Here is a 24,373-nt window from a genome sequence, read left to right on the forward strand (position 1 = left end):
AAAAAAAAATTTTGAAATTTTTTTTTCACCAATTCGGCCACCGGATGGCACCACTATTGGATTGTTGAAATCAAAACAAAAACATTGAGAGCAAATCGATCGATCGATGAATGGATGGATGGGAGTAAACAAGAATGAAATATATATTTTTAAACAATCGATTTTTATGATCTGATTTATCGTTTTATTGGGTCACATATTTATGATGATGATGATGATGAACGACAAGATTTTAATCTGATGCTGATTTTAATTTTACGCAATACAAAAATATAGTGCAAAAACTTGACAAAAAAAAATCATTATTTTCCATTTGGCTGTTCATCATAATGAATCCATTTGGTGATGAAGATGGTGATGATTATGATTCGAAATTGGATCCATTTGCAGATGATGATGATGATGATCATCATGTTACATCTAAAAAGGTTTGAATTCTATATGATTTGAATCGATAATTTCAATGTTTTTTTTTCTTTCATCATTAGATTTCCTCATCGATAACTGGACAGAATATAAATGCATCGATGATGAATCCATTTGAAGAATCACAATCAATTATAAACGAAACACCCAATGAACAACAACAACAACAATATCTATTAGGTGATGGTTCATTACAAGCTGAAGGTCTTCTTTGTCCAGATTGTATGCAAGAATATCGTACAATTACTGAATTGATGGCACATTTTGATCAAGATCATCGTCAAAATCATCAAAAAAGACGACAACAACAACAACAATCAAATTCTAAAATTAATATAAATCGTTCAAAAGATCAGATTAAAGATTTTGTAAAAAAAATTATCCAAACAAACAAATCATCATCATCTCCAACAACAACAGAAGTACAACAAGAAGATCCAAAATTATCGGCTATAAATGGTTGGCATTCGAAATCACCGATTAATTCATGGAAACATTCAATGAAATTAGGTTTAAATCGTTCACATTGGGATGATTATCGTCAAATACGTGATAAACAAATTGAACGTTATGTATTTGAAACGAATAAATTGCTAATACGATTAGATCGATTAATGGCTGGATATGCATCATTATCATCACCAATGGATATTGATAATCGTCGTCGTCATGAACAATCTATTGTTGAATGGTTAGATGAACGTGCCGTTCCACTTTGTCCATCATGTGCTATTAGATTCAATATAATCATTAAAAAACGTCATCATTGTCGGCTTTGTGGTGCTGTTATGTGTTCAAAATGTTCAGTGTTTATTACATTCAATTTTGCTGATGAATTATTAAAACCATTCGGTTTTCATGGTTCAAAACAACAAAATTTGCCACATAATAATAATAATAATAATCTTAATAATAATGCTACTTCACCAACAATATCGATATTGAAATTACGTACAATGTTAGCCAAATCAATTGGTGATGATAATAATTTGGATCCGGAAAATCAGATCGAATCAATACGTATCTGTATTGATTGTAATCGTTTACTTATATTACGACGTGATAAATTACAACGTTCACATTATCAATGTCCATTAATTGAACTTTATACAAAGCTTAGAGATAATGTTCAACAACTTGATCGATTATTATCAATCTATGATAGTATGGCCGAATCTCTTAAGTAAGTTTCATCATTTGTTTATATGAAATACAATGCAAATGATAATTTCATTTCATTTCATTTTAATTAGTTTGGGCGAATCAACATATCAACTACAGGATGCAATCGAAGTTAAGAATAAACTCACACGATTAGGTGAAGAAACTGATCATATTAGGTAAGGTGCTATTTGTTTGGGTTTTTTTTGCCACCGATAGATGGCAATGTTGCTTTGTGATTTAAAATTCTGATGATGATCATTTTTTTTTTTTCATTGACAGTCGTAAAATTGAAACATATGATGTATCGAAAACATTGCCTTCGCAACGACAACTATCCATACAAACATTGATTCGTCGTTCAACAATATTATATCTACGTGATAATCTATTAGCATTGAATGAATTACCAGATGTTGAACATTATGAACGATTAAAACAATCACATGCTGAATTGATTCAAAGAAGAATTCAATGGGAAAAACAGATGGCCCTATTTGAACAGGAACAATTTAAACAAAAACATCAAGATTGAAAATGTTGTTGGAAAAAAAACCATCATATTTGGTGATGATGGATTCTGTCCACAGACAATGACCATCAATGGAAATGGTTTAAATAACATCAATATTATTGATAATAATGAAGATCCAATTGTACAACAAATGGCCATAATACAATCATATATTGAACAAGCAAAACAAGATCATCGTTATGAAGAGATGCGTCTATTGGAATCTAATCTTAAAGAATTGGAAATTGAATATTTTTTCGCTCAACAACAACAACAACAACAATCACATGAATCAATATTGTACACGAATAATGAAAAATCAACGTCGCAAGTATTGCCACCATCGACATCATCAATGTTGAATCCATTCGGTGATGAAGATGATGATTGAAATTTTTTTTTTTTTAATAAATGAAAACAAATGTAAAACATTAATTTTTGTGATAAATTCAAAAAAAAAAATAAAATAACACGTGCAATAATTGTTTCTAATGGAAAAAAGTTTTTTTTTTATCACTTGGATGTTGTAATTCTTGAAAAAAGAATGTTAATTGTAAAAAACAACGAAGTGGATGTTGTTGTTGTTTTTTTTCATTGAAGATAGAAAAAAAACCTGGGAGGAGCTAAATATATACTGTTTTTTTTTATTATTGGCTCGAACCAAAAAAAAAAAAAAAATAAAAATAAAAACAAATGACGCCCGCTATTTATATACAGATGTCGATGATAGCGCCTTCCTACACACACACACACATCATATATAAGCATAAAACTTGTTGCAACAACAAAAAAAATATGAGAAAGATAAAAAAAAAGGAGGAATGACCGTCTAATGTTCATTGTCAGTGTACAGATATATATACAAAGTTTTTTTTTAGGGCGCTTACTTACAACATTTGTTGGCAACATCTATTAGTTGAACATTGCTTGTCTGTCTGTTTGTGTGAATTATTATGTTTAATATGCCACAACCATGTATGGCGGCGTCATAAAATGAAAAATAAAAAAATAAAAATGTCTATTATTATGTACAGCTAAGATCCTCCCATTTTTTTTCTGTTTGTTTGTTTTGTTCACAACATTCGTTCATTCATTCATTCATTCATTCGGTTAAAATAATCATCGATGATGATGATCAGTATTGATGAAGATGATGATCAACAAGTGTGTAGAAAATGGATCGAATTTTTATTTGTTTGATTCAATTTCAGTGATCCATATTCTATGTTTGTGATTTGTCCAGTGTTTGTATCAGTGTGTGTGTGTGTTGGTTTTTTTTTTTTAATTTAATTTCACCAAAAAAAAATCAACATAAAATGAGTAAAAAAAGTGGTTCAAGTTCTGGTGGTGGTGGTGGCGGTAGTGGCAATAATAAAAATAAAAATGACAATGTGACAGGAAATGAATTCATTTTTCCTGGTGAACGTCTTTTAAATGAAGTTATGAATGAACATCCAGGTGAATTATGTCGTACCGGTTCACCGGCAATCATTTGTACACCATTACCAATACATTGGCGTTCGAATAAAACATTGCCAATTTCATTTAAAGTGATTGCATTATGTGAAGTAAATGATGGTACATTAGTTACTGTACGTGCTGGTAATGATGAAAATTGGTCCGGTGAATTACGGAATTCATCGGCAATCATTAAGAATCAGGTGGCCAAATTTAATGATTTACGTTTTGTTGGCCGTTCAGGACGAGGTAAATATATATTATATATTTATATTTCTCATTTTTCTTTTCTTCTTCTTCTTTAAAACATATCCATTGCATAATTTTCAATGGAATAGATGTTGTTTTCGTTTTTCGTTTTTCGTTGTTGTTGTTTGATATTCAATAGCATCAACATAGACAAACACATTATTTGAAAATGACACACAAAAAAACTAACAACAACAACAAAAAATTTCACACAATCATTGATCATATATAACAACAACAACAACAACAAAAGTTTTTCTTTTTTATTCATATCGGTAACATTTAAACATTCAGTTTTTTTTGTTTTGTTTTGTTTTGTTTTGTTGGAAGAAAAAAATAACAAAAAACAATAGATTTATTTTTTTTACGACTTACAAATTATCATATATATTTTTTTTCTGTTGGCAATGTTTGACGTTAACATATATACACAGTCCAAAAATGGTCGTAAAAAAACAAACTTGTGCTCTGCTTCTTCTCCATCATCATCATCATCAGGATCAAACAAATGAAACAAAACACATAAAAAAAATAAAGTTTCGGATGTGAATTTTTTTTGTTGTTGTTGTTGTTGTGTTTCTCCCTTTTTCTTCTTCATCGTCATCATCATTCATTTATTTTTAGGATTTGATTTCGGATACAATACTTTTTTTATCGTTATCGGCGGCATCTTTCTATACTGCACGGCATAATGTTTGTCGTTATTGTTTTTTTTTTTGTCAGAAACAGCAACAAAATGAATTCGTTTACAATTTTCACATTAGTCATATTTTTTTTGTTTTTTTTGCTGCCCATTTTATTGCCCAAGATATGATGACTAAAAAAATTTTTTTTTTTCTGTCTTTGTTGCCGGGCTTGTTGTTCATCTTTTTCATGTTTTTTTATGGACTTTCAGCTGACCTTTCTCTTCATGTTTGCCGACAGGATGAATACATATTCCTATGTTATTATGACGGTTGATGTGTTTGTTTGTTTGTTTTTTTTATTGTTGTGAATGATAATTTTCTTTTTTTTATGAAAATCGTTTTTTTTTCGCTTCTAATTAATCCAATTGTTTACATATATGCAGCAACATATTCATCATCATTTTAATATTTTTTTATTTTTTATTTTCTTTGTTTCAAATCTAAATGTTAACGACAATAGGAAAAAGTTTTTCACTTACAATCACTGTGGCAACAAATCCACCACAAGTGGCTACATATATGAAAGCGATCAAAGTTACTGTTGATGGTCCACGTGAACCAAGAAGTAAGACAAGTAAGTTTTTTTTCTATCTGTTGATAAATTATTTCATGACGATTAAACGATGAAGAAAAAACATCCACTCCATTGATGCCATAGTCATTTGATTATGATTATCGATTATTATCCATTATATATGGCTATTATTAGATTATCGATATAGATTTTTTCTATCTTTTTTTTACAATAAATTACAGTAGTACTAACAAACAGGTAAAAAAAAACACAGTACACTAGCAAACACATTACATTGGAAATCTAATTACAATATATTCAAGCTATCTATCTATCTATATTTATCTGATAGCAACTTAATCATCATCATCATCATATTTTTAAGTCACGAAACATCGATCATTGATTGATCGTGCTATACACGCACACACACACACACACACACACACACACACACACACTGGTTATTGATACGGATCAATCGATTTTGTTCAAGACCAGGATATGATAATAATCCATCTCTTCAGAGAAAAAAAACCAAAAAAAAAACAGCAGCTATCGATCAAAAATGAAAATGGCTACCGGTTTTGTTTTTCTTGATTCGTGATTGAATATATTAAATTTATAATTTCATACACACACAAAAATGTCCGAAAAAAAATTCAAATGGTCATTTTATTCTTATATTCTACCACCAATATATAATCACCAGTAATTTTTTTTTTTTTTGATCACCGATTGGAGAACAAACGAAAAAAACACACGCACGCACACAACAAAATCGTGTTTACAAATCATGGGTAACAACAATTCATTCATTTGTATTGAATATTGAGTATTCGGAATTATTTTCAATCAATGACGAGGTGTTTTTTTTGTTTTGGTCATTTACCAATGACCAATTGGGTCATATTCATTGTTGTTGTTGTCCATTTAATTCAAGTTCAATTGGTGTGTATGTGTGTGTGTGTATGTATATACAGGTCATCAATCATTATCAAATTACAGGTGTACACAAAAAACAGGAGCCGCAATATCTGTCATATGAAAATGTTTGTTTTGTTTTTTTTTTGTCATTTTTTTTTGTATTACAAATTTCTATGTCAACCAATAGGAAATGATGAATAAAATTGGCCAAGAACAAAAAAAAAACCTCAACAATTTCTTTCTTGTTGTCGTTGTTGTTGTTGTTGTTGTTGTTGTTGATGACATTGAAATATAAAACAGGAAAAAAACACACACACTAGAAAAAGCCACTGAAAATATTAAATCGATATTATTATTATGTATGACGATTCGCTTGACCAATCGACCGATATGTCAGTTCAATCTTAAAGTTCATCATCATCATCATTTAAGTTTATCATATATATCTGTATATGATTACCCATGATGATGATGACAATAATCTGTAGAAAAAAAACCGGCAAATATTATGAATGTTGTGTTTTTTTTTCATTCATTCATCTCAGTTTTGGGTGGTTGATTCGTATCTATTTGGGAGAAAAAAAAGAACAAGTGGAAAAAAGCCGTATAGCCGTCAAGATTTTTTTTTGTCTTTTTTTTGATGATAATAATGATCATCATCAATTAACAACAAAACAGCAGAAGAATAATTAATTATCACCAATGAACAAAAAAAAAAATAAAAAATAAAAAACAAAATATCTGGATGACCCAATGGACGAATACAAGAGAGTTGGAGTGAAAATCCAGAAAAAAAAACTTTAGCATTATAATTATAGGTTTTAAAACAATGATGATGATGATGATGATGATTATGATAAACGATCATTATCGATATATATCTCTTATATTATAAATCTTAAACATGAATGATGATGATGATGATGATGATGATGATGAGGTTTAAAATATGCAAGAAACAAAAAAAAAAATTTTTTTTTTGTTTATGTAAAAAAGGTTAAATACCCAGTGTGTGTGTGTGTGTGTGTGCGCGCAGATAGATTGATGACTTATCCATCTAATCTTTAATCAATGTGGGTGTGGTATGCTCAAAGTTTTTTCGAGTGAAAAAAAAAATTTTTATTTTTCATAGTGAAAACAACCCAAAAAAATTTTTTTTTTTTTTTTTATTCAGAAATTTTTCATTTTTTTTTCTCTGCTGTTTGCTGTGTTTAAATGTGATTATTACTTGATTTATTGATTAATATATATGAATCATAGAATGATGAGCAGAAAAGATCTTCTTTTTCTTTTTTAACTACCAAAAAAAAAAAAAAAAAAAATTATCATGATAATAATAATGATCTAGTTTTTTTTCCATATTTTGGTGTCTGTATGTTTTTAATTATTACCTACATCATCGTCGTCAATATAATTAGTATTTAGATTTTCTCCCTTTTTTTATTTTTTTCTGTTTAGTTCATCTTGTTAGTGAATGTGGATGGAATTCATTTTTATTATTATTATTATTATTATTCTATATTACAGGTCTATTGAATCATTGTTGGCCATATCCCGGTGCTCATCATCATCATCATCATCATCATTCTACACATCCATCATCCGTACATCGAGTACATCATGCATTAAATGCAAATACCGCAAATGTAAACGCTGCAACAGGTGCCCAATTACATGCTAGTTTTTTGAATGCAGCGGCAGCCGCTGCTGCCGCTGCTTCTTCTGCTGGTCATCCTCAACCGATTGCGGCATCTATTCATCCAACAACACATCTACCACCTCCACCACCACCACCATTTCGTGCATTAGCAAATGCAATTTTTGGTGCTGCAGCTGCTGCTGGTCATCATCATCATCAACATTCATCAAATCCAGTACAAATATCACCATCTAAGGTGGCAACAGGTGGAATATTAACACCGGTAGCTACTAATAATGCATCACCTGTACCTTTGATCACACATACAGGTACCGGTACCGGTTCAACAACAACAACAACAACACCCACAATAATTGGTACAAATGAAACAATGATACCAGGATCTTATATGGCTGCAGTTGCAGCTGCTCAAGAATGGCGTTTAGCAGCCAAACAAATGGTTATGCAACATTCTTATGCAAAACTTTTACAACAACAACAAAGACCGGATATAATGATTGAAAATGGAAACAACGTATTTCCATCATTATCACCAATTCATCATCATCAGCAACAACAACAACAACAACAACAATGGAATAGTATTAAACAGGCAATGGCAGCTGTTGCATTAGTACATGCATCATCTACAAATATTAATCATTCAAATGCAATAATAGCATCAAAATCATCAACCATAACCAAATCGAATGATATTGATGATGATGATGATGACAATGATAATGAAACCGGTGTTAAAAGGGTTAATAATAATAATCACCAGCAAACAACAACAACCATTTACAATAATAATAAACCGGTTATTGGCTCCAACAATAAATTATCATCAACATCATTGTTAAAAATAATGAAACCCGGTAAGTAAATGTTTGAGAAGCAGCAAAAAAAAAAAAAAAAAATTCCATAATCATATCTCATACGCCTACATTATCATCATCATCATCATCGTTGTTATTATACGTTAGTGGTTTGAGAAAGGCAAATATGACCGGTCAATATGACACACACACACACACACACACAGACGGTTGCACTTGATGATTATAAGATTTTTTCAGTTTTAAAAAAATGATAATTACACGATAATGACATTCAAAATGGTTATGCACCAATGAATGAAATGAATAATTATTCAAAGACCTCCAATGATGATGACGATGATGACATATATCAGATTTTATGCTTCAATTATTCAAGATTTTTTTTCATTTTTTTCTTACTTTTTTTCTTTATTTTTCTTTAAAGAATCTATTTCATCATCATCATCAGCGTTGCTAAATGGTCGTTTTGGTGTAAAAAATGATCAGATGTCGGATGTATTGAAAACGGATGAATTGTCAACACTGTCATCATTGTCAACAACAACAACATCATCATCATTGTTAAAATTTATCAATAATGATGATGATAATGATGATCAATCAAATTCATCAGAATCATCGATAAATTATCAATATTTTAATGATAAACAGTTGAATAATATAATGATAACAAATGGTGACAATCAACAACAAAAACAAATTCGACGACGACGGCGACGAAGACAATCAACAAATATGGATATCGTCGATAATAATGAACAAGAAATAACCGATACAATTATCGATGATGATAGTGATGAAGAAATTGATTTAATCGATACAATTAATGATTCAAATGAATTGAATGACGATGATGATGATGATGATGATTTGGTTATGATCGATGATGATGGAGATGATGATAGAAATTCAAACAACAACAACAACAACGACAACAACAACAAATTCATTGATCATCGATCAAAGAAAAAAACAATAATGACCACTGCTGATACTGAAAAAGCTGAACGTCTGGAAAAATTGTGGCGACCATATTGAACAAAAAAAAAAGAGAACAATTCCAATTTCAAATTATTATTTATTATTTTCATAAATCAAATAAAATAATCATGCCTATTTGTTTGAAATGGTAGCTATTGATTTTTTTTTCTGTCTTAATTTGAATATATTATTATTAATTAATCATTCCCCACCAAATTCGGTTAACCAAAGACATTGATAGCGTAATATTCTGATTATTAAATAAAATATTACCATTATACATAGATCAATACTATGATAGATTATCATTATATTTCGTAATAGCCAATCAAATTGGATGAATTTTTTTTTTGCCATTCGATCAATACATGTATAGAATTCCCAGATGGCTAATAGCGTTACAATTGTTAATGATAACCAAATCAATAATAAATGTCCAAATACATTATGATAGAAACGAATATTTTGACATAAAACTTTAGTCAACATTGTTAATCGTTCCATTTCGGATTGCCAATGACGACGTTGACGACGTTTCCATAATTTTGATTGTCTTGGATTATTATTATCGATCATTATCATTGATGATGATTCAGATTTAATATCTGTTGAATTTGTTGCTGTTGTTGTTTCACTTGTTGCATGTTCAATATCATCACGTAATCGATGGAAATGTTGTTTTTGTCTACGTATTTCACTATATAATTGCCAACATTTCAATATGATTAATATTGTTATACCTAAATGTAATGTTTTCATCAATAATATACTATATTGACATAGAATATGAGCTATAAAATCGAAATAGAAAATTGCTTGCCATATTGTAATGAAATTCCATTCATTTTTATGGCCAGAATATATTTTTGGCATTTGTGGTGATGAATGGCCAACACTAGATGGAATAGCAGTCGTTGTTTTTGCCATTCTCATCATTGTCGTCGTAGGAAAAGTTGGTGAAAATCGTGGTAATCGATGTGTGGTAGTAATTAAATTTGTGGTAAAATTATCATCAATCACAGTGGAAACATAATCATCATCAATTTCATTAGTAAATGTTGTTTGATTTTCAAAATGTATCGATGATATTGTAACAGATTCATTTGAAATAATTCTTGATGAATTACGTTTTAATCGTATGGCTGATGTTGTTGTCGTTTTTGAAACATTTAAAACTGTCCTTGACATTGATATGGTTGTTTGGTTATTTGATAATGTTGAATGTTGTTGTTGTTGTTGTTGTTGCTGCTGCTGCTGTTGTTGTTGTTGTGGTTGTGGTTGATGCTGCCAGATATTTAATATATTTGAATCAGATCTTCGAAAACGATGCCATTCTGAATCAATACCGGTCAGGTATGGAAACCATGAACAAAATGTTAATATTAAAAATGCAATACTAGCTATAAAATAAACAATAGAAATTATTTGTATGAAATATAAACGTTGCCATGGACATAATGGCCGAAAAAATGATGATTTCGTTATAATTAGCTCTTCAATTGGCGATCGACGACTATAAACAATCATAATTGTCAATAATGTTGTCAATGATTCTAACAAGGCCACAATTAATGGACAATAACGGTAATCAAATAGTTGAATATTCATTTTTCGTTCATTATCATATTGAAATATAATTATAACTATATAATAAAATCAATGAATGAAAATTTATTAATTGAATATTAAGAATTACAAATCAAATCAAATATTACCTAAATGAATGAAATAACGTAATGAAATCCAAATAAACAATGTAATGACTAAATAACGTTTCCAATGTGGAAAACAACAACAAATTGATTTGGTCAACATTGATTGACTAGATTTTGATCGATTTTCTATTTGTTGATCATCATTTTCATCATCTTGTTCATCCTTATCATCATCATTATTGATTGGAATATTTGCCAATTTATCTTTATTAATCATCATCATTGTTTTATTACTATTTTGATTATTAGCCATTATTGATTTTCCATTATCATGATTCGGCAAATCATCATCATTGTTGAATGTTGATGGATAATAAGTAACATTACTTGTAACATCACTACAATCAGGTGTTATTTCCGTTTGACAATCATCATAATCTTTGGATACAAGAAAATCATCTTGTTTCATTGGTTGTTGGTCACAACAATCAGAATTGATTAAAGATGGCGGATGCTGTACTGGTGTTTCTGTTGCAATTATAACTTCAGTACATTCATTTGTTGGTGAATTTATTACCGATAATGGTTGCTGATGATGATTGACAATGTTTATTGGTTGAAAATTTTGTCGTTGATTTATCTGTATAGTGGTCATCGATGGTGGTTGTATCATGGATTGATCATAAAATTTTCGTCCATAATAATTTTTAGATGATGATAATTGTTGTTGTTGTTGTTCACGTTGTTCGCGTTGTTTTCGTTGATGATGATGAAAACAATTTGGACAAAAACATAGACAACAACAGCAACAAAATAGCCGTAAACAACCATATGATGATTGTTGATTACCTAGATTACTAACATCATGTACACTGGCAAATTGAAAATAATGATTTGTTGGTAATGTTAAACGTGGATATATGAATGACCAACTAATCAATGTTATAATCCAATAATGACAATTTATATCACATAATATTGCATAACTATCGGATGTAATTAGCATTTGATTTGGATTTTTTTGACTTAAATCCAACATTTGTTGTGGTGGTTGTTGTTGTTGTTTTGATTTTGATGAATCAATTTGTATTGAACTAGGCTGTACACGATTTGATTCAATAGTACGTTTTGATTGTCGTTTATTTGGTGTATTGTTTTTTATTTTGGATTGTTTTTTCAAATTTTTTAAATTTTTGAATAATTTATGTTTCTTTCTTTTCGTCATCATTTCTTTATCCACTGATTTTTCATTGTTGATTGGCCAACAATATTGCCGTAATGCATTGACCATACGATCACCAATGTTGATCACCGATATTGATGGTGGTCGACATGAATCAAGATTTAAATTTGATATATTGGATATTGGATTACAATTACTTGCCGATTGATTATTGATCATTGTACAATTATTATCGAATAAATTACAAATGTACATACGAAATCGAAACAATGTAAATCGTTGCCAAAATGATGATGATATTCGATGATCATTATCAATTTTGGTTGTTATTGTTGTCGATGTTGTTGTTGATTTTTTTGATTTTTTAGAAAATCTTAAAATACGTCTAAAACTAATCCATAATGTTGACAATTTTTTATTAATTTGATTCTGACTATTATTCGATGATGATAATGATGATGGTTGTTGTTGTTGTGGTGGTGGTGGTGGTGGTGGCAATGATGGTGATGGTGTCTCATTTCGAGCTTGATTCGATTGACAATGAATCAATCGTATTAATCGATTATAAATACTCTGTATCGATTGTTGTTGTGGACATAATTGACTTGGTATATATTGTCGTATTTGATTCAATACAGTTGTAATAATTTTTCTTTGGTCATTATTATCTTGATTTTTATCTAATAATTTTGTCTTTTGAACATTATTATTATTATTATTATTATTACTATTACTATGGTTTGACTCAAGATTGATGATGACATTTTTTTTTCTTGTTGTTGTTGTTTTTGTTGTCGTTGGTGTTGATGTTGGTTCTCCTGATGATGATAATAATAATTTAGTCGACTTTTGATTACCAGCAGCTGATTTCGCTGAACGATGAACATTTATCTTTGTCTTTGAATTGCTTGTTGTTCTTGTCGTTGTTTTTGCTACAGTCGTTGTTTGGTTACGATTATAAGCATTTGGTTGTCGTTGTCTTGTTGTTTTTGTTGTTATCGTTGCAATATTCTTTGATGATATTCTTTCATTACGTGGTATTTTATTTTGTTGTTTCAAACGATTATTATTTTTGATTTGATTATCATTTCCACTCCCACCACCACCACCACCACCACCACCACCAAAATTACTGACCGCCTTATTACGATTATGACCTGAATGAAGATCAGTGCCAGAACCACGATTACGATTACGATTACGATTATCATTATGTTGATTATGATAATCATTATTATTCATCATAATAATTCGTTTATTCTGTTTATTCACTGTTGTTTGTGACATTATTTTCTATTATTCAAGGTCTTTTTTTTTGCAAATCAGATGAAAATTAAACGACGACGACAACAACAACAACAACAACAACAACGTTAAAATCATATGAAAATAAAAATTGTCTCAGAATCATCATTATATCAAATGTGGATAAATGGGAAAAAAAAAATTTTTTTAACCGAATTTGATTTTGTTCTTTTCTTCTTTTCGTTGCTTGTAATGCAATGTTTGTATTGAAATTCAATTGTGTTAATAATTTTTTTTTTATTCTACTTCTTCACCTACACGGTCATTCCATGGACAATTTGTGTGTGTGTGTGTATTATAATTGTATTATACACCCGATAGAAAATTCATATTCGTTATGCACACCTACATTTTTGGTTCTTTTATTGTTTTTGAATTTTAATGAATCTTTTGGGGTGATGGGGTGATGGTGGTCATCACAATTCATCCATTGGTTAATTATACTAATCAGCATTTTATTTCATTTTTTTTTTGTGCACCAAAAATGCATTAGAGGTGGACACACTGTGAGTGTGAAGCACTGTGGTCAACGGTGTTTTGTTTTTCTGGTGCACTAATATATGAATGACAGCTATATGAATTAAAGCTATGGTGGTGGTTGACATTGACACTCACAGGAATTTTTTTTTCGTTTCGTTTGTTACGTAATCATTAATATATTTTCAATGACGTCTTTTCATATTATATTGTTATATTATTACCATCAAGCTAACCCCGATATCATGAGTGAGTAATGAAAGGTAGAACAAAAAAAAAAAAATAAAAAAGAAATCCAAGGCAAAAATAGTAATTAAAACCACAATGCAGAGATAATACAATTAACCTAATTAATTACCACTAGTATGGTAGCAGTAGTGTATTGTTGTGAATACCATGATTTGGAATTGTATTCTCTCTCCATCTCTCTGTGTGTGTGTGTTTTGTAGAATATTCCTTTGCGTTCCTCTATACAGAATCGGAAATCCTTGTTTTTTTTTTCTTTGCTAATTCAATAAACTAATAATTCGTTTAATATTGATGAGATAAATAAAAAAAAAAGATTTCACTAATTTTTCATAAAAAATGCTACATTTATTGCCATCTGTTGACCGGTAAACAAACTAAATGTTTGAAGCTATTTCCACATTCATTTTAGCTATAGTTTAAAATAGTTTATTTATTTTTTTTCTGGTTTATATAAACCAAAAAAAAAAAAAAAATTATTGCCCAAACGTTTATATAAGAATTTTATTTGATGTTTAATATAATATAATAATACTGCGTTTGATCATGATGATGATGATGATGATGATGATGGTAATAATAATGATAAAGACATGCGCACCAAAAAAAAAAATAAATAAATAGAAAAATAAAAAGTTGGGCCCAATTGCTGGGCGCCTAAGAACTGATCTGATGTTTATAACACGGCTCAAACGTTGTTCGCCTTCCAGCTGCTCATTTTTTTTTATTATTATTATTCGATACACCCCCTATCGGCTCATCATTATTGGTTTCTTGGTAGCCACCAAACAACGACAACAACAACAACAAAAAATAAAATAAAATTGATAATAATATTAAATCCATTTAATGTTAAAAGACGACAACAACAAACAACAACAACAACAAAAAAAATTTCTGGTAAATTCTTTTTCTTTTTTCTTGTTTTCTTTCTTTTTTTTTTTTGATTCAAGTTTAAAATTAATTATCATTACCATCATAATTTACGATGTCGGCTATACAGATTATTCAGTTATTCTGTTTCTTCATCTGTATTTTCTTAATTAAAAATTTTGTGGCTAGTTTTTTTTTTTGCTATTAAAATAATCCTATGCTAAATTAAATTTTTTTTTTTAACTTTTCATTCACCAAGAATAATAATAACATATATCTATTATATCAATTAATCATTAAGAAAATTTTGAAACAGAATGATGAAAATATTCCTTGTCTATTTAATTGATTTTCAATGATGAATTATTACATCATTCTTTCATGGAAAATTGTAAAGGAAAAAAAAATTTTCCAATGAATTGTGAATCTTTATATATTTGTTTTATTACGTCCATTGTATCAAATGTGTCTGTGTGTGTGTGTGTGTGTGTGTGTGTGTGTATGTATCAAACCATTCACCTACCTACGCAAAAAAAACACACACACTACACACAGTATTCTGGAATAATCAATTTAGATAAATTCAATTCATTTAAATATAGATCTCAATCTTCTTATATGTCAATCGTGTTGGTATTGGTGTGTGTGTGTGTATGTATGTCTATGTATATAAACCGATTCTATTTTAATTCATTCAAATGAATTTTTAGTGTAGGCAAAGTTCATTGTCGTCATCGTAGTGGATCGATGTTCCAGAAAATTATCAACATTTTTATTGAGTAAAAACATACACACACACACACGCTGACACATACAAAAATATTAGATCTTTTAATCTTTTAGATTTTCATTTTAGATATTTGATCTTTGTTTGTCTTTTGTCGATGTGTCAATTCCTTGTTTGTTACAATCAAACATTCAAAGATCACAGAATATTCTTTGAATTGATTGACAATAATTTCTAGAAAATTTCGTTTGTTGTTTTTTTTTTGTTGCCAAACCAAATTGATTTGTTCAAATGTTTTCATTTGTGTTTTGTTTAATTTGTTGTTTTGTTTGCACAATTTGTGTAATGAATTTTTTTTTGTTCATCCATTCAAATTGTAATAATGTGGGGTTTCAAAAAAAAATGTGTTCCAAACTGGTTTTATCCAGTCAAAACAAATAATAATCTTTTTTTTTTATATGTGTGTGTGTGTGTTTATATTTTGAATTTACATTTCCTTTTTTTTTATCTAGTTTTGAACATTTAGATTTTGTCTCGGATAGCATTTGGTTCGGACGACAGCCCACACACACACACAGCATACTAATTGAAATTTTTCCAAAAATTGACAATAAGCTTGATTGACAAAAATTGGCAAAAATTCTAAAATTTAATCGGTTACTGAAAAAAAAAATAAAAATAATAATGGGACAAGCATTTTCGGAACCGGTCACTGAAAAAGAATCATCAACTGAAAAGAATGATAAATTTCTTGTTGCATCATCATCGATACAAGGTTGGCGTATTAGTATGGAAGATGCACATACAATATTGTTAACGATGCCTGATGATCCGGAAGCATCATTTTTCGCTGTATTTGATGGCCATGGTGGTGCTAAAGTGGCTAATTATGCAAGTGAAAATCTTCATCAAGGTCTTTGTTCACATCGTTTATATCAAGAAGGTCATATTGATGAAGCATTGAAAAATATTTTTGTTGAATTCGATGAAATGATGTTTAATAATGAAAAAATGCGCGATGAATTGGCTGGTTCAACTGCCGTTGTCGTCCTTATTAAAGATCATCAAATTTATTGCGTAATTTTTTTTATTATTAATTAAAATTTTGCATTGACATTAACTTTTCATATTTTTTTTTTTTATTAAATTTAATTTTAGGCAAATATTGGCGATTCAAGAGCAGTAGCATCATTCGCTGGTCAAGTGGATCCATTATCAATTGATCATAAACCAACTTGTGAAGATGAAATGAATCGTATTGTATCGGCTGGTGGTTGGGTACAATTCAATCGTGTTAATGGTAATCTAGCATTATCACGTGCATTTGGTGATTTTGTTTTCAAACGTAATGAAAAACGTTCAGCAACCGAACAGATTGTTATTGCTTATCCAGATATACAGACACGATCACTTACATCGGATTTAGAATTCATTATAATGGCATGTGATGGTGTATGGGATGTAATGACTAATGAAGAAGTTGTTGAATTTATACGTCGTCGTATATTTTACCGTCGTGAACCGGTTGCTATTTGTGAAGAATTAATAACACGTTGTTTAGCACCAGATTGTCAAATGGGCTGTGGTATTGGTTGCGATAATATGACCGTTATATTAATATGTTATCTAGATGGTTCTACATATGAAGAATTTTGTGATCGTATAACCAATGTTTATCAGATGATACCTGGCAATATAATAAGTTCAACTAATAATGATAATGATCACAATGTAACACGACATATAATTGGACCAATTACACATTTATACGATTTTGATGGTGATGATAACGATGGTGGTGGTGGTGGTGGTGGTGTTAATCGTCCAAATGGCAATAATAATGATGATGATGACGATAACGATGATGATGATGATGATGATGATGACAATTCTGATGAAAATAGTTCTCATTCATCTATTAGTTCCGTAGATAATATTGGCAATACAATGAATACATCGAAAACAATTACAACTGGAAATGAAACATTAACATCAACTACAAATCAAACTTCATCATCAATAATTGTAAATGTTGATTCATCAACATCTATTAATGGTCCAAAATTATCCGTATTACCCATTGATCCTCATCTTCATCATCATCATAATCATAATCATCCCCAGCAACAACAACAACAACAACAACAAATACAAAACACATCTATTTATGCAAATAATAATGTTCATCAAACATCAATACAATCGATTATTAGTCCTGGTCATATGATCTCATCAACAACAACAACAGCAACAACATCGTCATCATTATCGCCAAATTCATCGAGCTCGAATCATAAATCACCACCATCATCATCAACAATATCAATTAACATTACATCGGCAGCTACATCACCGTGTCATCATTGATTTTATTCAATCAAATTCAAAATTTCAATCCAATCATCACTTATACTTGTTATACTAGTCAAACAGTTATCACATTATCATTTCATCCAAAAATCAATACACTCTGATTATCAATCAATCAATTCATCAAATTCTATATATTCCTTATACATGTTATACGTATACGTCCCCCACCCCCTTTTGTCCATCAATTTTTTTTAAATTCTAAAGAAAAAAAAATCTATCTCACAAATTTGCCTACCACAATTCATCATTTCATTATTGACATTCATTTGAAATTGTTTAAAATTGCAACAAAAAACAACAACAACAACAAAAGATTTCATTTCTGTTCTGTAGTTATCAAATCAAATGATTTTTATTCAAAAATTATGTTTGTTGATTGTTATTCTTGTCATTTTTTTTATTTTCTATTTAGCTTTTATTATTATAAATATCAATCATTGTTGTATCATGATCAGTCAAATTAAAATAAAATTTTTTTCTTGATTATATTGATGACTTCGATGGCTGAACCCCAGCATAATGTTACTCCAGAACCACCATGGCCATAATTATGTATGATAATATGATCATCATGATTATCATCCAATTCAATACGTAATGAACTTCTATATGGCCGTAGGCCAACATAATCACCAATTTTTTTAGCACCAGCTAATGTTGGCATTAAATTACAACAATTTTTCCATATCTGTTCGGCTATATTTGGATCTGGTTCAAGACTATAATTGTCTAAATCTTTTGTACCACCAAGTACAATACAATCATTCTGTGGTAGTATATACCATTGATCAGCCAATATTCCGTGACGAATCCATGGTGCTTTTACACGCATCACTTGTCCACGTGCTGAACGTAGCTGATTATTATCATTAACATCATTAAGTTTACGTGCATTGATACCGGTACAATTGATGATTAAATCATATTCCGTTTTCAATGATAAAAGATTTTCAACGCGTGTTGTAATCATTTTTCCATTCTATGGATATTTTGTACTGATTATAAGCGTTGTAATGTGAAAATGGAACAAACCTGTGCACGAAATTTATCCATCAAATATGGTAAAAATAAACTTGGTTCAGCAATAAAAGTTTCAACAAGATTTCCATATTGATATCGTTGTCCAATGGTTGGAAATAAACGTTGTATTTCATTCGATTCCAATGTACGAATTACCGGCAATTCATTGCTAGCTATAGGTAAGCAAGCTTCATTTTTATTGCTAAACAATTCAAATATTGTTAAACGTGATACACCAAATTGATTACTTTGTGGATCTTGAATTAATTGATTGAAAAATCGAATCGATTCAACCAGTATACGTTCCATTTGTTCGACAGATGTATCTGGTGCAACTAAATATGGATATATTAGACCAGCACTAACATCACCAGTAGTATTTGGTGTCCATTGTTCCGATAGAATTGTTATCGTTTCAATATGATTGGCAAGATGTTTTTGAATGGCAATACCAGTGGTCACACCGATTATACCACCACCTACGATTGCAATTTTTAAATTTTTTCATTCAAATTTATTTTATTTGAAACAAACAACCAAAAAAAATTCACAAAGTTGAAAAGTTTCTAACCCTCAAAAAAAATAAAATAAACTCAAAAGGACAATCTAAATAAATGGGGTTATTTCTGTCTTAAATCAATTTTTAACCACGCAAAAAAATCAAAAAACATTGCTTGTATTGAATTTCAATCTAATCACAAAGTTTGGACACATATATCATTTGTCTATATCCAATACCATATCTTTTCTCAATCAATTTCAACTTGTTGATTATGATTATGAAAAAAAACTTTTTCAATTTGTTATTATTGGTGATGGTCATATTCATATAGTTCTAAATAACAAAAGCTAAGTGACAAAAAAAAGTGAATGATAATATAATGTAATCATATACAAAATAATTGAATTGATTTTTTGTACACACACATAAACTGATTTTGATGGATTTCGGATATTTTTTTTTTTTTTTTGTTCGCATCGTTAAATGAAAATTGATATTGGGCGGCTTTTTTTCGATCAACTATACTGAAAAAGATCAACCATTCATTCATATGCAATATCGTTAATTGATATTGATTAATCATTGATTGATTGATCACTTTTGATGATAATAGGTTTGATTATTTTTTATTTTTTTTTGCACACAAATTTTACTTCGTCGTAATAATAAATTTCTTCTTTTTTTCTTTTTTTTTGGATGATGATAAAATAAAATCCAAAATCGATGTATCTGATTGATTGATTTGATATCTATGAATGTGATGAATTTTTTTCATTTTTTTTCGTTTTCAAATGAGGCACATTGGTCATAAATTGATTGAAAATCTTGTGAATTTGTGTGTGTGTGATGTTGATGAACACGACACATTTTTTTCGACACATTTTTTTTTCCAGTACTGGTGTACGTGGATGTTGATTTTGAATTTATTTAACCCAATTGTTTTAGTCATCTTTGATTAATTTTTTTAATATTGAATTACTGACAGCTGGTTGATTGAACATATATATTTATTCTGATTCGGTTGATTGGTCATTGAATCGTTGCTTTTTATCATCATCGTCGTCATCATTTTTTTACAATTTTTAATTAAAAATCAAGATTTGTTTTCATTTTTTCACTTGTTGCCAATACCAAACAACCAAAAGAAAAAAGACCAAAAAACAAAATGAAATTTGAAGATATTCTCCAACAGATTGGTGATGAAAATCGTTTTCAAAAATTTCTCATCATATTTCTATTATTACCGACATCATTTTTTAATGTATTTTTTGAAGGAATGTTTCTATTATCAACACCTGATCATTGGTGTCGTGTACCGGAATTGGAACATTTATCAATGGAACATCAACAACATTTGATACGACCAATTGATCCAATAACTGGTAAACGTTCCAATTGTGAACGTTATGATGTTGAATATAAAGATTTTTTAAACACAATCAATACTAATAATAATAATAATAATGATCTACATCAAGATATAAAATTATTAATATCAAATTCAACAATACAAACATTTGCTAAAATTCAATGTAATAATGGTTGGATCTATGATCAATCATTGTATACAGAAACGGCTGTCACATGGGTATGAATGAAAAAAACAAATCTTTTTTCTTGTTTTTGTTTGTTTGATTAATATTGAATATGAAATCATGTGATTTTTGTGATTTCAGTTTAATTTTGTATGTAATCGAGATTATTATGTTAATCTGATCATGTCATTGACTGCAATCGGTTTAGCCGTTTTGACTCCACTTCTTTCTAATCTATCCGACAGGTATGTGAATGTGAACATCTCACGGTTTGTGTATGATGAATATTCATTGTATTTATGAAAATTTTTCTTTTTTTTTCTCATTTTTGTTTTTGTTTCTCCATTAAATTCCATCATTTTCAATCAATTTAATCAGTATTGGACGTAAAAAAGCAATGCTTATCACAATGATTATTGCCCAAATATCCTGTCTATCACCAATTATATTCAAAGATATTTATTCATTTCTTATTGCACGTTTTCTTGCCGGCGGTATACTATGTGTTTATTATCAATTACCATTTGTGATAAGTATGAAATTTGTTTTCATATCATCATCATTCAATCTTTAATTCATTAATTCATTCATTCATTATGAGTAACTGTCGAGTTTACACTCTGCAAGTACTTTCATTATTGTAACAAAACAAATTTACAAGAATTATATATTGGTGTGCGCCAATTTTCTTGTTTAAATATTAAAAAAAAATTTGTTTTAATTTACAAACAACAGATGTCACCATAAACGTCATAATTTTTATTGATTTTTTTGTTCTTTTGTTTTCTCCATTTATCCAAAATTAACAAAACAAAAAAAAATTCTAGCTCAAGAATTAGTTAGCCAAAAATATCGTACACTTGCATCAAGTTTATCGGCCATTTTCTATTCATTAGGCAGCTGTTCATTAACATTGGCATTAAAATTAACAGGAAATTGGGTTACATTTACATGGGTACAATTTATTTTTACTTCATTTCTTATCATTGCTTATAAGTAAGTCTTTACTTTCACAAAGATTCCAAACAAAAAAAAACCAAACGATAATCTTTTTTTTTTGCCATACAATTCGAATTAGATTGATACCAGAATCACCATCATGGTTGATATCGAAAAAACGTTATGATGAAGCTTATGAACAATTGGCACAGGTTTGTCGATTTAATAAACGTAAAGTACCCGATGATCTGATGGCCAACATAATGGTATGTGTTTTTTTTTCCATTAATTATCATTAAGAACAAATGTGTGTGCGTGTGTACTTGTTTGATGTTTGATTGATTGACATTTATTTATTTTATTTTTTTTTTTGTTATAATAATTTATCTATTTATCCAATAAAAGTCATTAGAAAGTGATGAAGATGAATTGAAATCAACAACAACAACAACAACAAAAATAACGGAAATAAATAATGATAATGAAAATGAGGATTCATTCTTTGATCTAATATTAATGCCAGGGTTACGATCAAAAACATTAATCATAACGATTGTATTTATAGCTTGTATAATTGGTTATGGTGGCATAATTGGCAATACGGTCAATATGGAAGCAAATAATCAGCTCTATAATTATCTATTATTGTCATTTATTGATCTACCATCATTGTTTATTTGTTGGAAATTGATTAATACACGATTAGGTAGACGTTGGACAAATGTAATTACAATGGGCATTTGTGGTATTGCACTTATATTGCCGGCTATATTCAATCGTCAATATGATGAATATTTTTATACTGGTTGTACATTGGTAGGAAAATTCGGTGTTGCCGGTACATTTATGATCATATATCAACATTCATCGGAATTATATCCAACAACATTACGTAATCAAGGTTTAGGACTAACAGCCACTATTGGTTCTATTGGTGCTATTTTAACACCACAAATAGTTTATATTGTAAGTAAATTTATTTAGTAATTTGAATCTGGTATTTTTTTTCTCTCTCATAATTCTTTTGGGTAATAATTTATTACCATTTCTTCAATTACATTATGATCATCATCATCTATTATATGACTGTATAATATATGAAATTTATGAGAACTAGAATTTTTGGCCGGAATTTTTTTCTTCTTTTTTTTCATTCATTTAAATTTAGTTTATTCATTGGTGATATCAATTGAAAAAGTTGTACATTAATTATTCGTGTTTTTTTCTGGCTTTTTTTTTATTATTCAGGCAAAATATGGTGAATGGATACCATTATTCATAATCGGCATACTATGTTTATTGGCATCAATAATAGCATCATTCTTGCCAGAAACATTGAATGAATATCTACCACAATGTTCACGTGAAGCAGCTAATTTTGGTAGAGATAAAAAATTTTTTACCATGGCCGATCTAAAAAATCGAAAATTATCAATAACAAAAAAAACAACAACAATATCGATCAACAATGATGATGATGGTGAAAAACAAAAACAACAACAACAAACATCACCAAAAACATTGATGAAAATTTTTTCAAATAAAAACTCTAATGATTATAATTCGAATTGTAATCATCAGAATAATAATAATAATAATAATTATTATTATTATCACACCTCCAACAACAACAACAATAATAACGCCCATAATCATTATTTAACACCATGCCCACCACCACCACCACCACAACAACAACATATGGAATTACAGACGTAGAAGCCAAAATTCAAATCAATGAACACAAATTAGGATATTCTTTACCCGGTTCCAAAAAAAAAAAAAAAAATTTCCCTGTTCTCAAAAAAATTATTAAAAATACCTTTGACGATGAACGACAAACACGATCGATGACTTGCATACTCACACATTCAAATTATTATCGTAAAAAATGTTTTAAATGTCTAAAATGTCTTAAAAATTTGTTTTAAAAAAAAATTTGTCTGTTTTTTCTTTTGTCAAGTTAATACCCAATGCAAGCACTTGGCGAGTGTAAAAGTTGCAGTTACACACAAACGCAAGCGACATAGACTAATAGAGATAAAATTCGTAATTATCTTTTATGACTTTTAGTACCAATAGTGGATCGAATCACACACAATAATATTGAATATTATACAATATATGGTCTATCAGCTAAC

General features: G+C 29.2%; 6 protein-coding genes across 7 annotated transcripts; 4 read left to right on the forward strand and 2 right to left on the reverse strand.

The window, feature by feature from the left end:
* Positions 1-77: 77 nt before the first annotated feature.
* LOC124499138 (rabenosyn-5-like) lies at positions 78-2,509 on the forward strand. The gene is given in 5 exon segments (XM_075731257.1): positions 78-428; positions 489-1,609; positions 1,680-1,766; positions 1,870-2,116; positions 2,118-2,509. Coding segments are annotated over 5 exon segments (1,929 nt in total). The 5' UTR covers positions 78-329; the 3' UTR covers positions 2,493-2,509.
* Positions 2,510-3,239: 730 nt separating this feature from the next.
* On the forward strand, positions 3,240-9,547 carry LOC124498985 (uncharacterized). Its single transcript, XM_047062828.2, has 4 exons — positions 3,240-3,808; positions 4,955-5,068; positions 7,463-8,452; positions 8,841-9,547. The coding sequence occupies exons 1-4, from the start codon at positions 3,418-3,420 to the stop codon at positions 9,452-9,454; spliced, it is 2,109 nt and encodes a 702-aa protein (XP_046918784.2). The 5' UTR covers positions 3,240-3,417; the 3' UTR covers positions 9,455-9,547.
* On the reverse strand, positions 9,475-12,609 carry LOC124498978 (uncharacterized). Its single transcript, XM_075731258.1, has 2 exons — positions 11,113-12,609; positions 9,475-11,040 (listed from the first exon to the last, which is right to left on the reverse strand). Exons 1-2 carry the CDS (start codon positions 12,488-12,490, stop codon positions 9,599-9,601), a joined length of 2,820 nt encoding a protein of 939 aa, XP_075587373.1. The 5' UTR covers positions 12,491-12,609; the 3' UTR covers positions 9,475-9,598.
* Positions 12,610-13,955: 1,346 nt separating this feature from the next.
* On the forward strand, positions 13,956-18,722 carry LOC124499835 (putative protein phosphatase 2C T23F11.1). 2 transcript variants are annotated; one of them, XM_075731442.1, is made up of 3 exons: positions 13,956-14,046; positions 16,390-16,940; positions 17,022-18,722. In XM_075731442.1, the coding sequence occupies exons 2-3, from the start codon at positions 16,548-16,550 to the stop codon at positions 18,228-18,230; spliced, it is 1,602 nt and encodes a 533-aa protein (XP_075587557.1). In that variant the 5' UTR covers positions 13,956-14,046; positions 16,390-16,547; the 3' UTR covers positions 18,231-18,722. The 2 variants fall into 2 exon arrangements, with proteins under 2 accessions (XP_075587557.1, XP_046919768.2); XM_047063812.2 differs by lacking the exon at positions 13,956-14,046 and adding an exon at positions 14,742-15,163 and having other exon boundaries at positions 16,376-16,940.
* LOC124498976 (organic cation transporter 1) lies at positions 18,128-24,170 on the forward strand. The gene is made up of 8 exons (XM_075731441.1): positions 18,128-18,603; positions 20,744-21,346; positions 21,435-21,538; positions 21,672-21,826; positions 22,121-22,289; positions 22,372-22,498; positions 22,638-23,198; positions 23,481-24,170. The coding sequence occupies exons 2-8, from the start codon at positions 20,924-20,926 to the stop codon at positions 23,949-23,951; spliced, it is 2,010 nt and encodes a 669-aa protein (XP_075587556.1). The 5' UTR covers positions 18,128-18,603; positions 20,744-20,923; the 3' UTR covers positions 23,952-24,170.
* Positions 18,573-19,872, reverse strand: LOC124491071 (D-amino acid oxidase 2). The gene is made up of 2 exons (XM_047053716.2): positions 19,269-19,872; positions 18,573-19,215 (listed from the first exon to the last, which is right to left on the reverse strand). The coding sequence occupies exons 1-2, from the start codon at positions 19,563-19,565 to the stop codon at positions 18,697-18,699; spliced, it is 816 nt and encodes a 271-aa protein (XP_046909672.2). The 5' UTR covers positions 19,566-19,872; the 3' UTR covers positions 18,573-18,696.
* Positions 24,171-24,373: the final 203 nt, after the last annotated feature.

The sequence above is a fragment of the Dermatophagoides farinae genome, chromosome 5, assembly GCF_024713945.1.
Source record: "Dermatophagoides farinae isolate YC_2012a chromosome 5, ASM2471394v1, whole genome shotgun sequence".
In the NCBI taxonomy this organism is placed as follows: domain Eukaryota; kingdom Metazoa; phylum Arthropoda; class Arachnida; order Sarcoptiformes; family Pyroglyphidae; genus Dermatophagoides; species Dermatophagoides farinae.

Bases quoted from the DNA above. Each gene is read 5' to 3' on its own strand.
- LOC124498985 (XM_047062828.2), top strand. From the start codon at position 3,418: ATGAGTAAAAAAAGTGGTTCAAGTTCTGGTGGTGGTGGTGGCGGTAGT. The intron at 3,809-4,954 runs GTAAATATATAT...TAACGACAATAG, and splicing joins TGTTGGCCGTTCAGGACGAG to GAAAAAGTTTTTCACTTACA. The intron at 5,069-7,462 runs GTAAGTTTTTTT...TCTATATTACAG, and splicing joins TGAACCAAGAAGTAAGACAA to GTCTATTGAATCATTGTTGG.
- LOC124498978 (XM_075731258.1), bottom strand. From the start codon at position 12,490: ATGTACATTTGTAATTTATTCGATAATAATTGTACAATGATCAATAAT. The intron at 11,041-11,112 runs GTAATATTTGAT...TTTATTATATAG, and splicing joins ACGTTATTTCATTCATTTAG to TTATAATTATATTTCAATAT.
- LOC124499835 (XM_075731442.1), top strand. From the start codon at position 16,548: ATGGGACAAGCATTTTCGGAACCGGTCACTGAAAAAGAATCATCAACT. The intron at 16,941-17,021 runs GTAATTTTTTTT...ATTTAATTTTAG, and splicing joins AAGATCATCAAATTTATTGC to GCAAATATTGGCGATTCAAG.
- LOC124491071 (XM_047053716.2), bottom strand. From the start codon at position 19,565: ATGGAACGTATACTGGTTGAATCGATTCGATTTTTCAATCAATTAATT. The intron at 19,216-19,268 runs GTTTGTTCCATT...AAATATCCATAG, and splicing joins TGGATAAATTTCGTGCACAG to AATGGAAAAATGATTACAAC.
- LOC124498976 (XM_075731441.1), top strand. From the start codon at position 20,924: ATGAAATTTGAAGATATTCTCCAACAGATTGGTGATGAAAATCGTTTT. The intron at 21,539-21,671 runs GTATGTGAATGT...CAATTTAATCAG, and splicing joins CTTTCTAATCTATCCGACAG to TATTGGACGTAAAAAAGCAA. The intron at 21,827-22,120 runs GTATGAAATTTG...AAAAAATTCTAG, and splicing joins TCAATTACCATTTGTGATAA to CTCAAGAATTAGTTAGCCAA.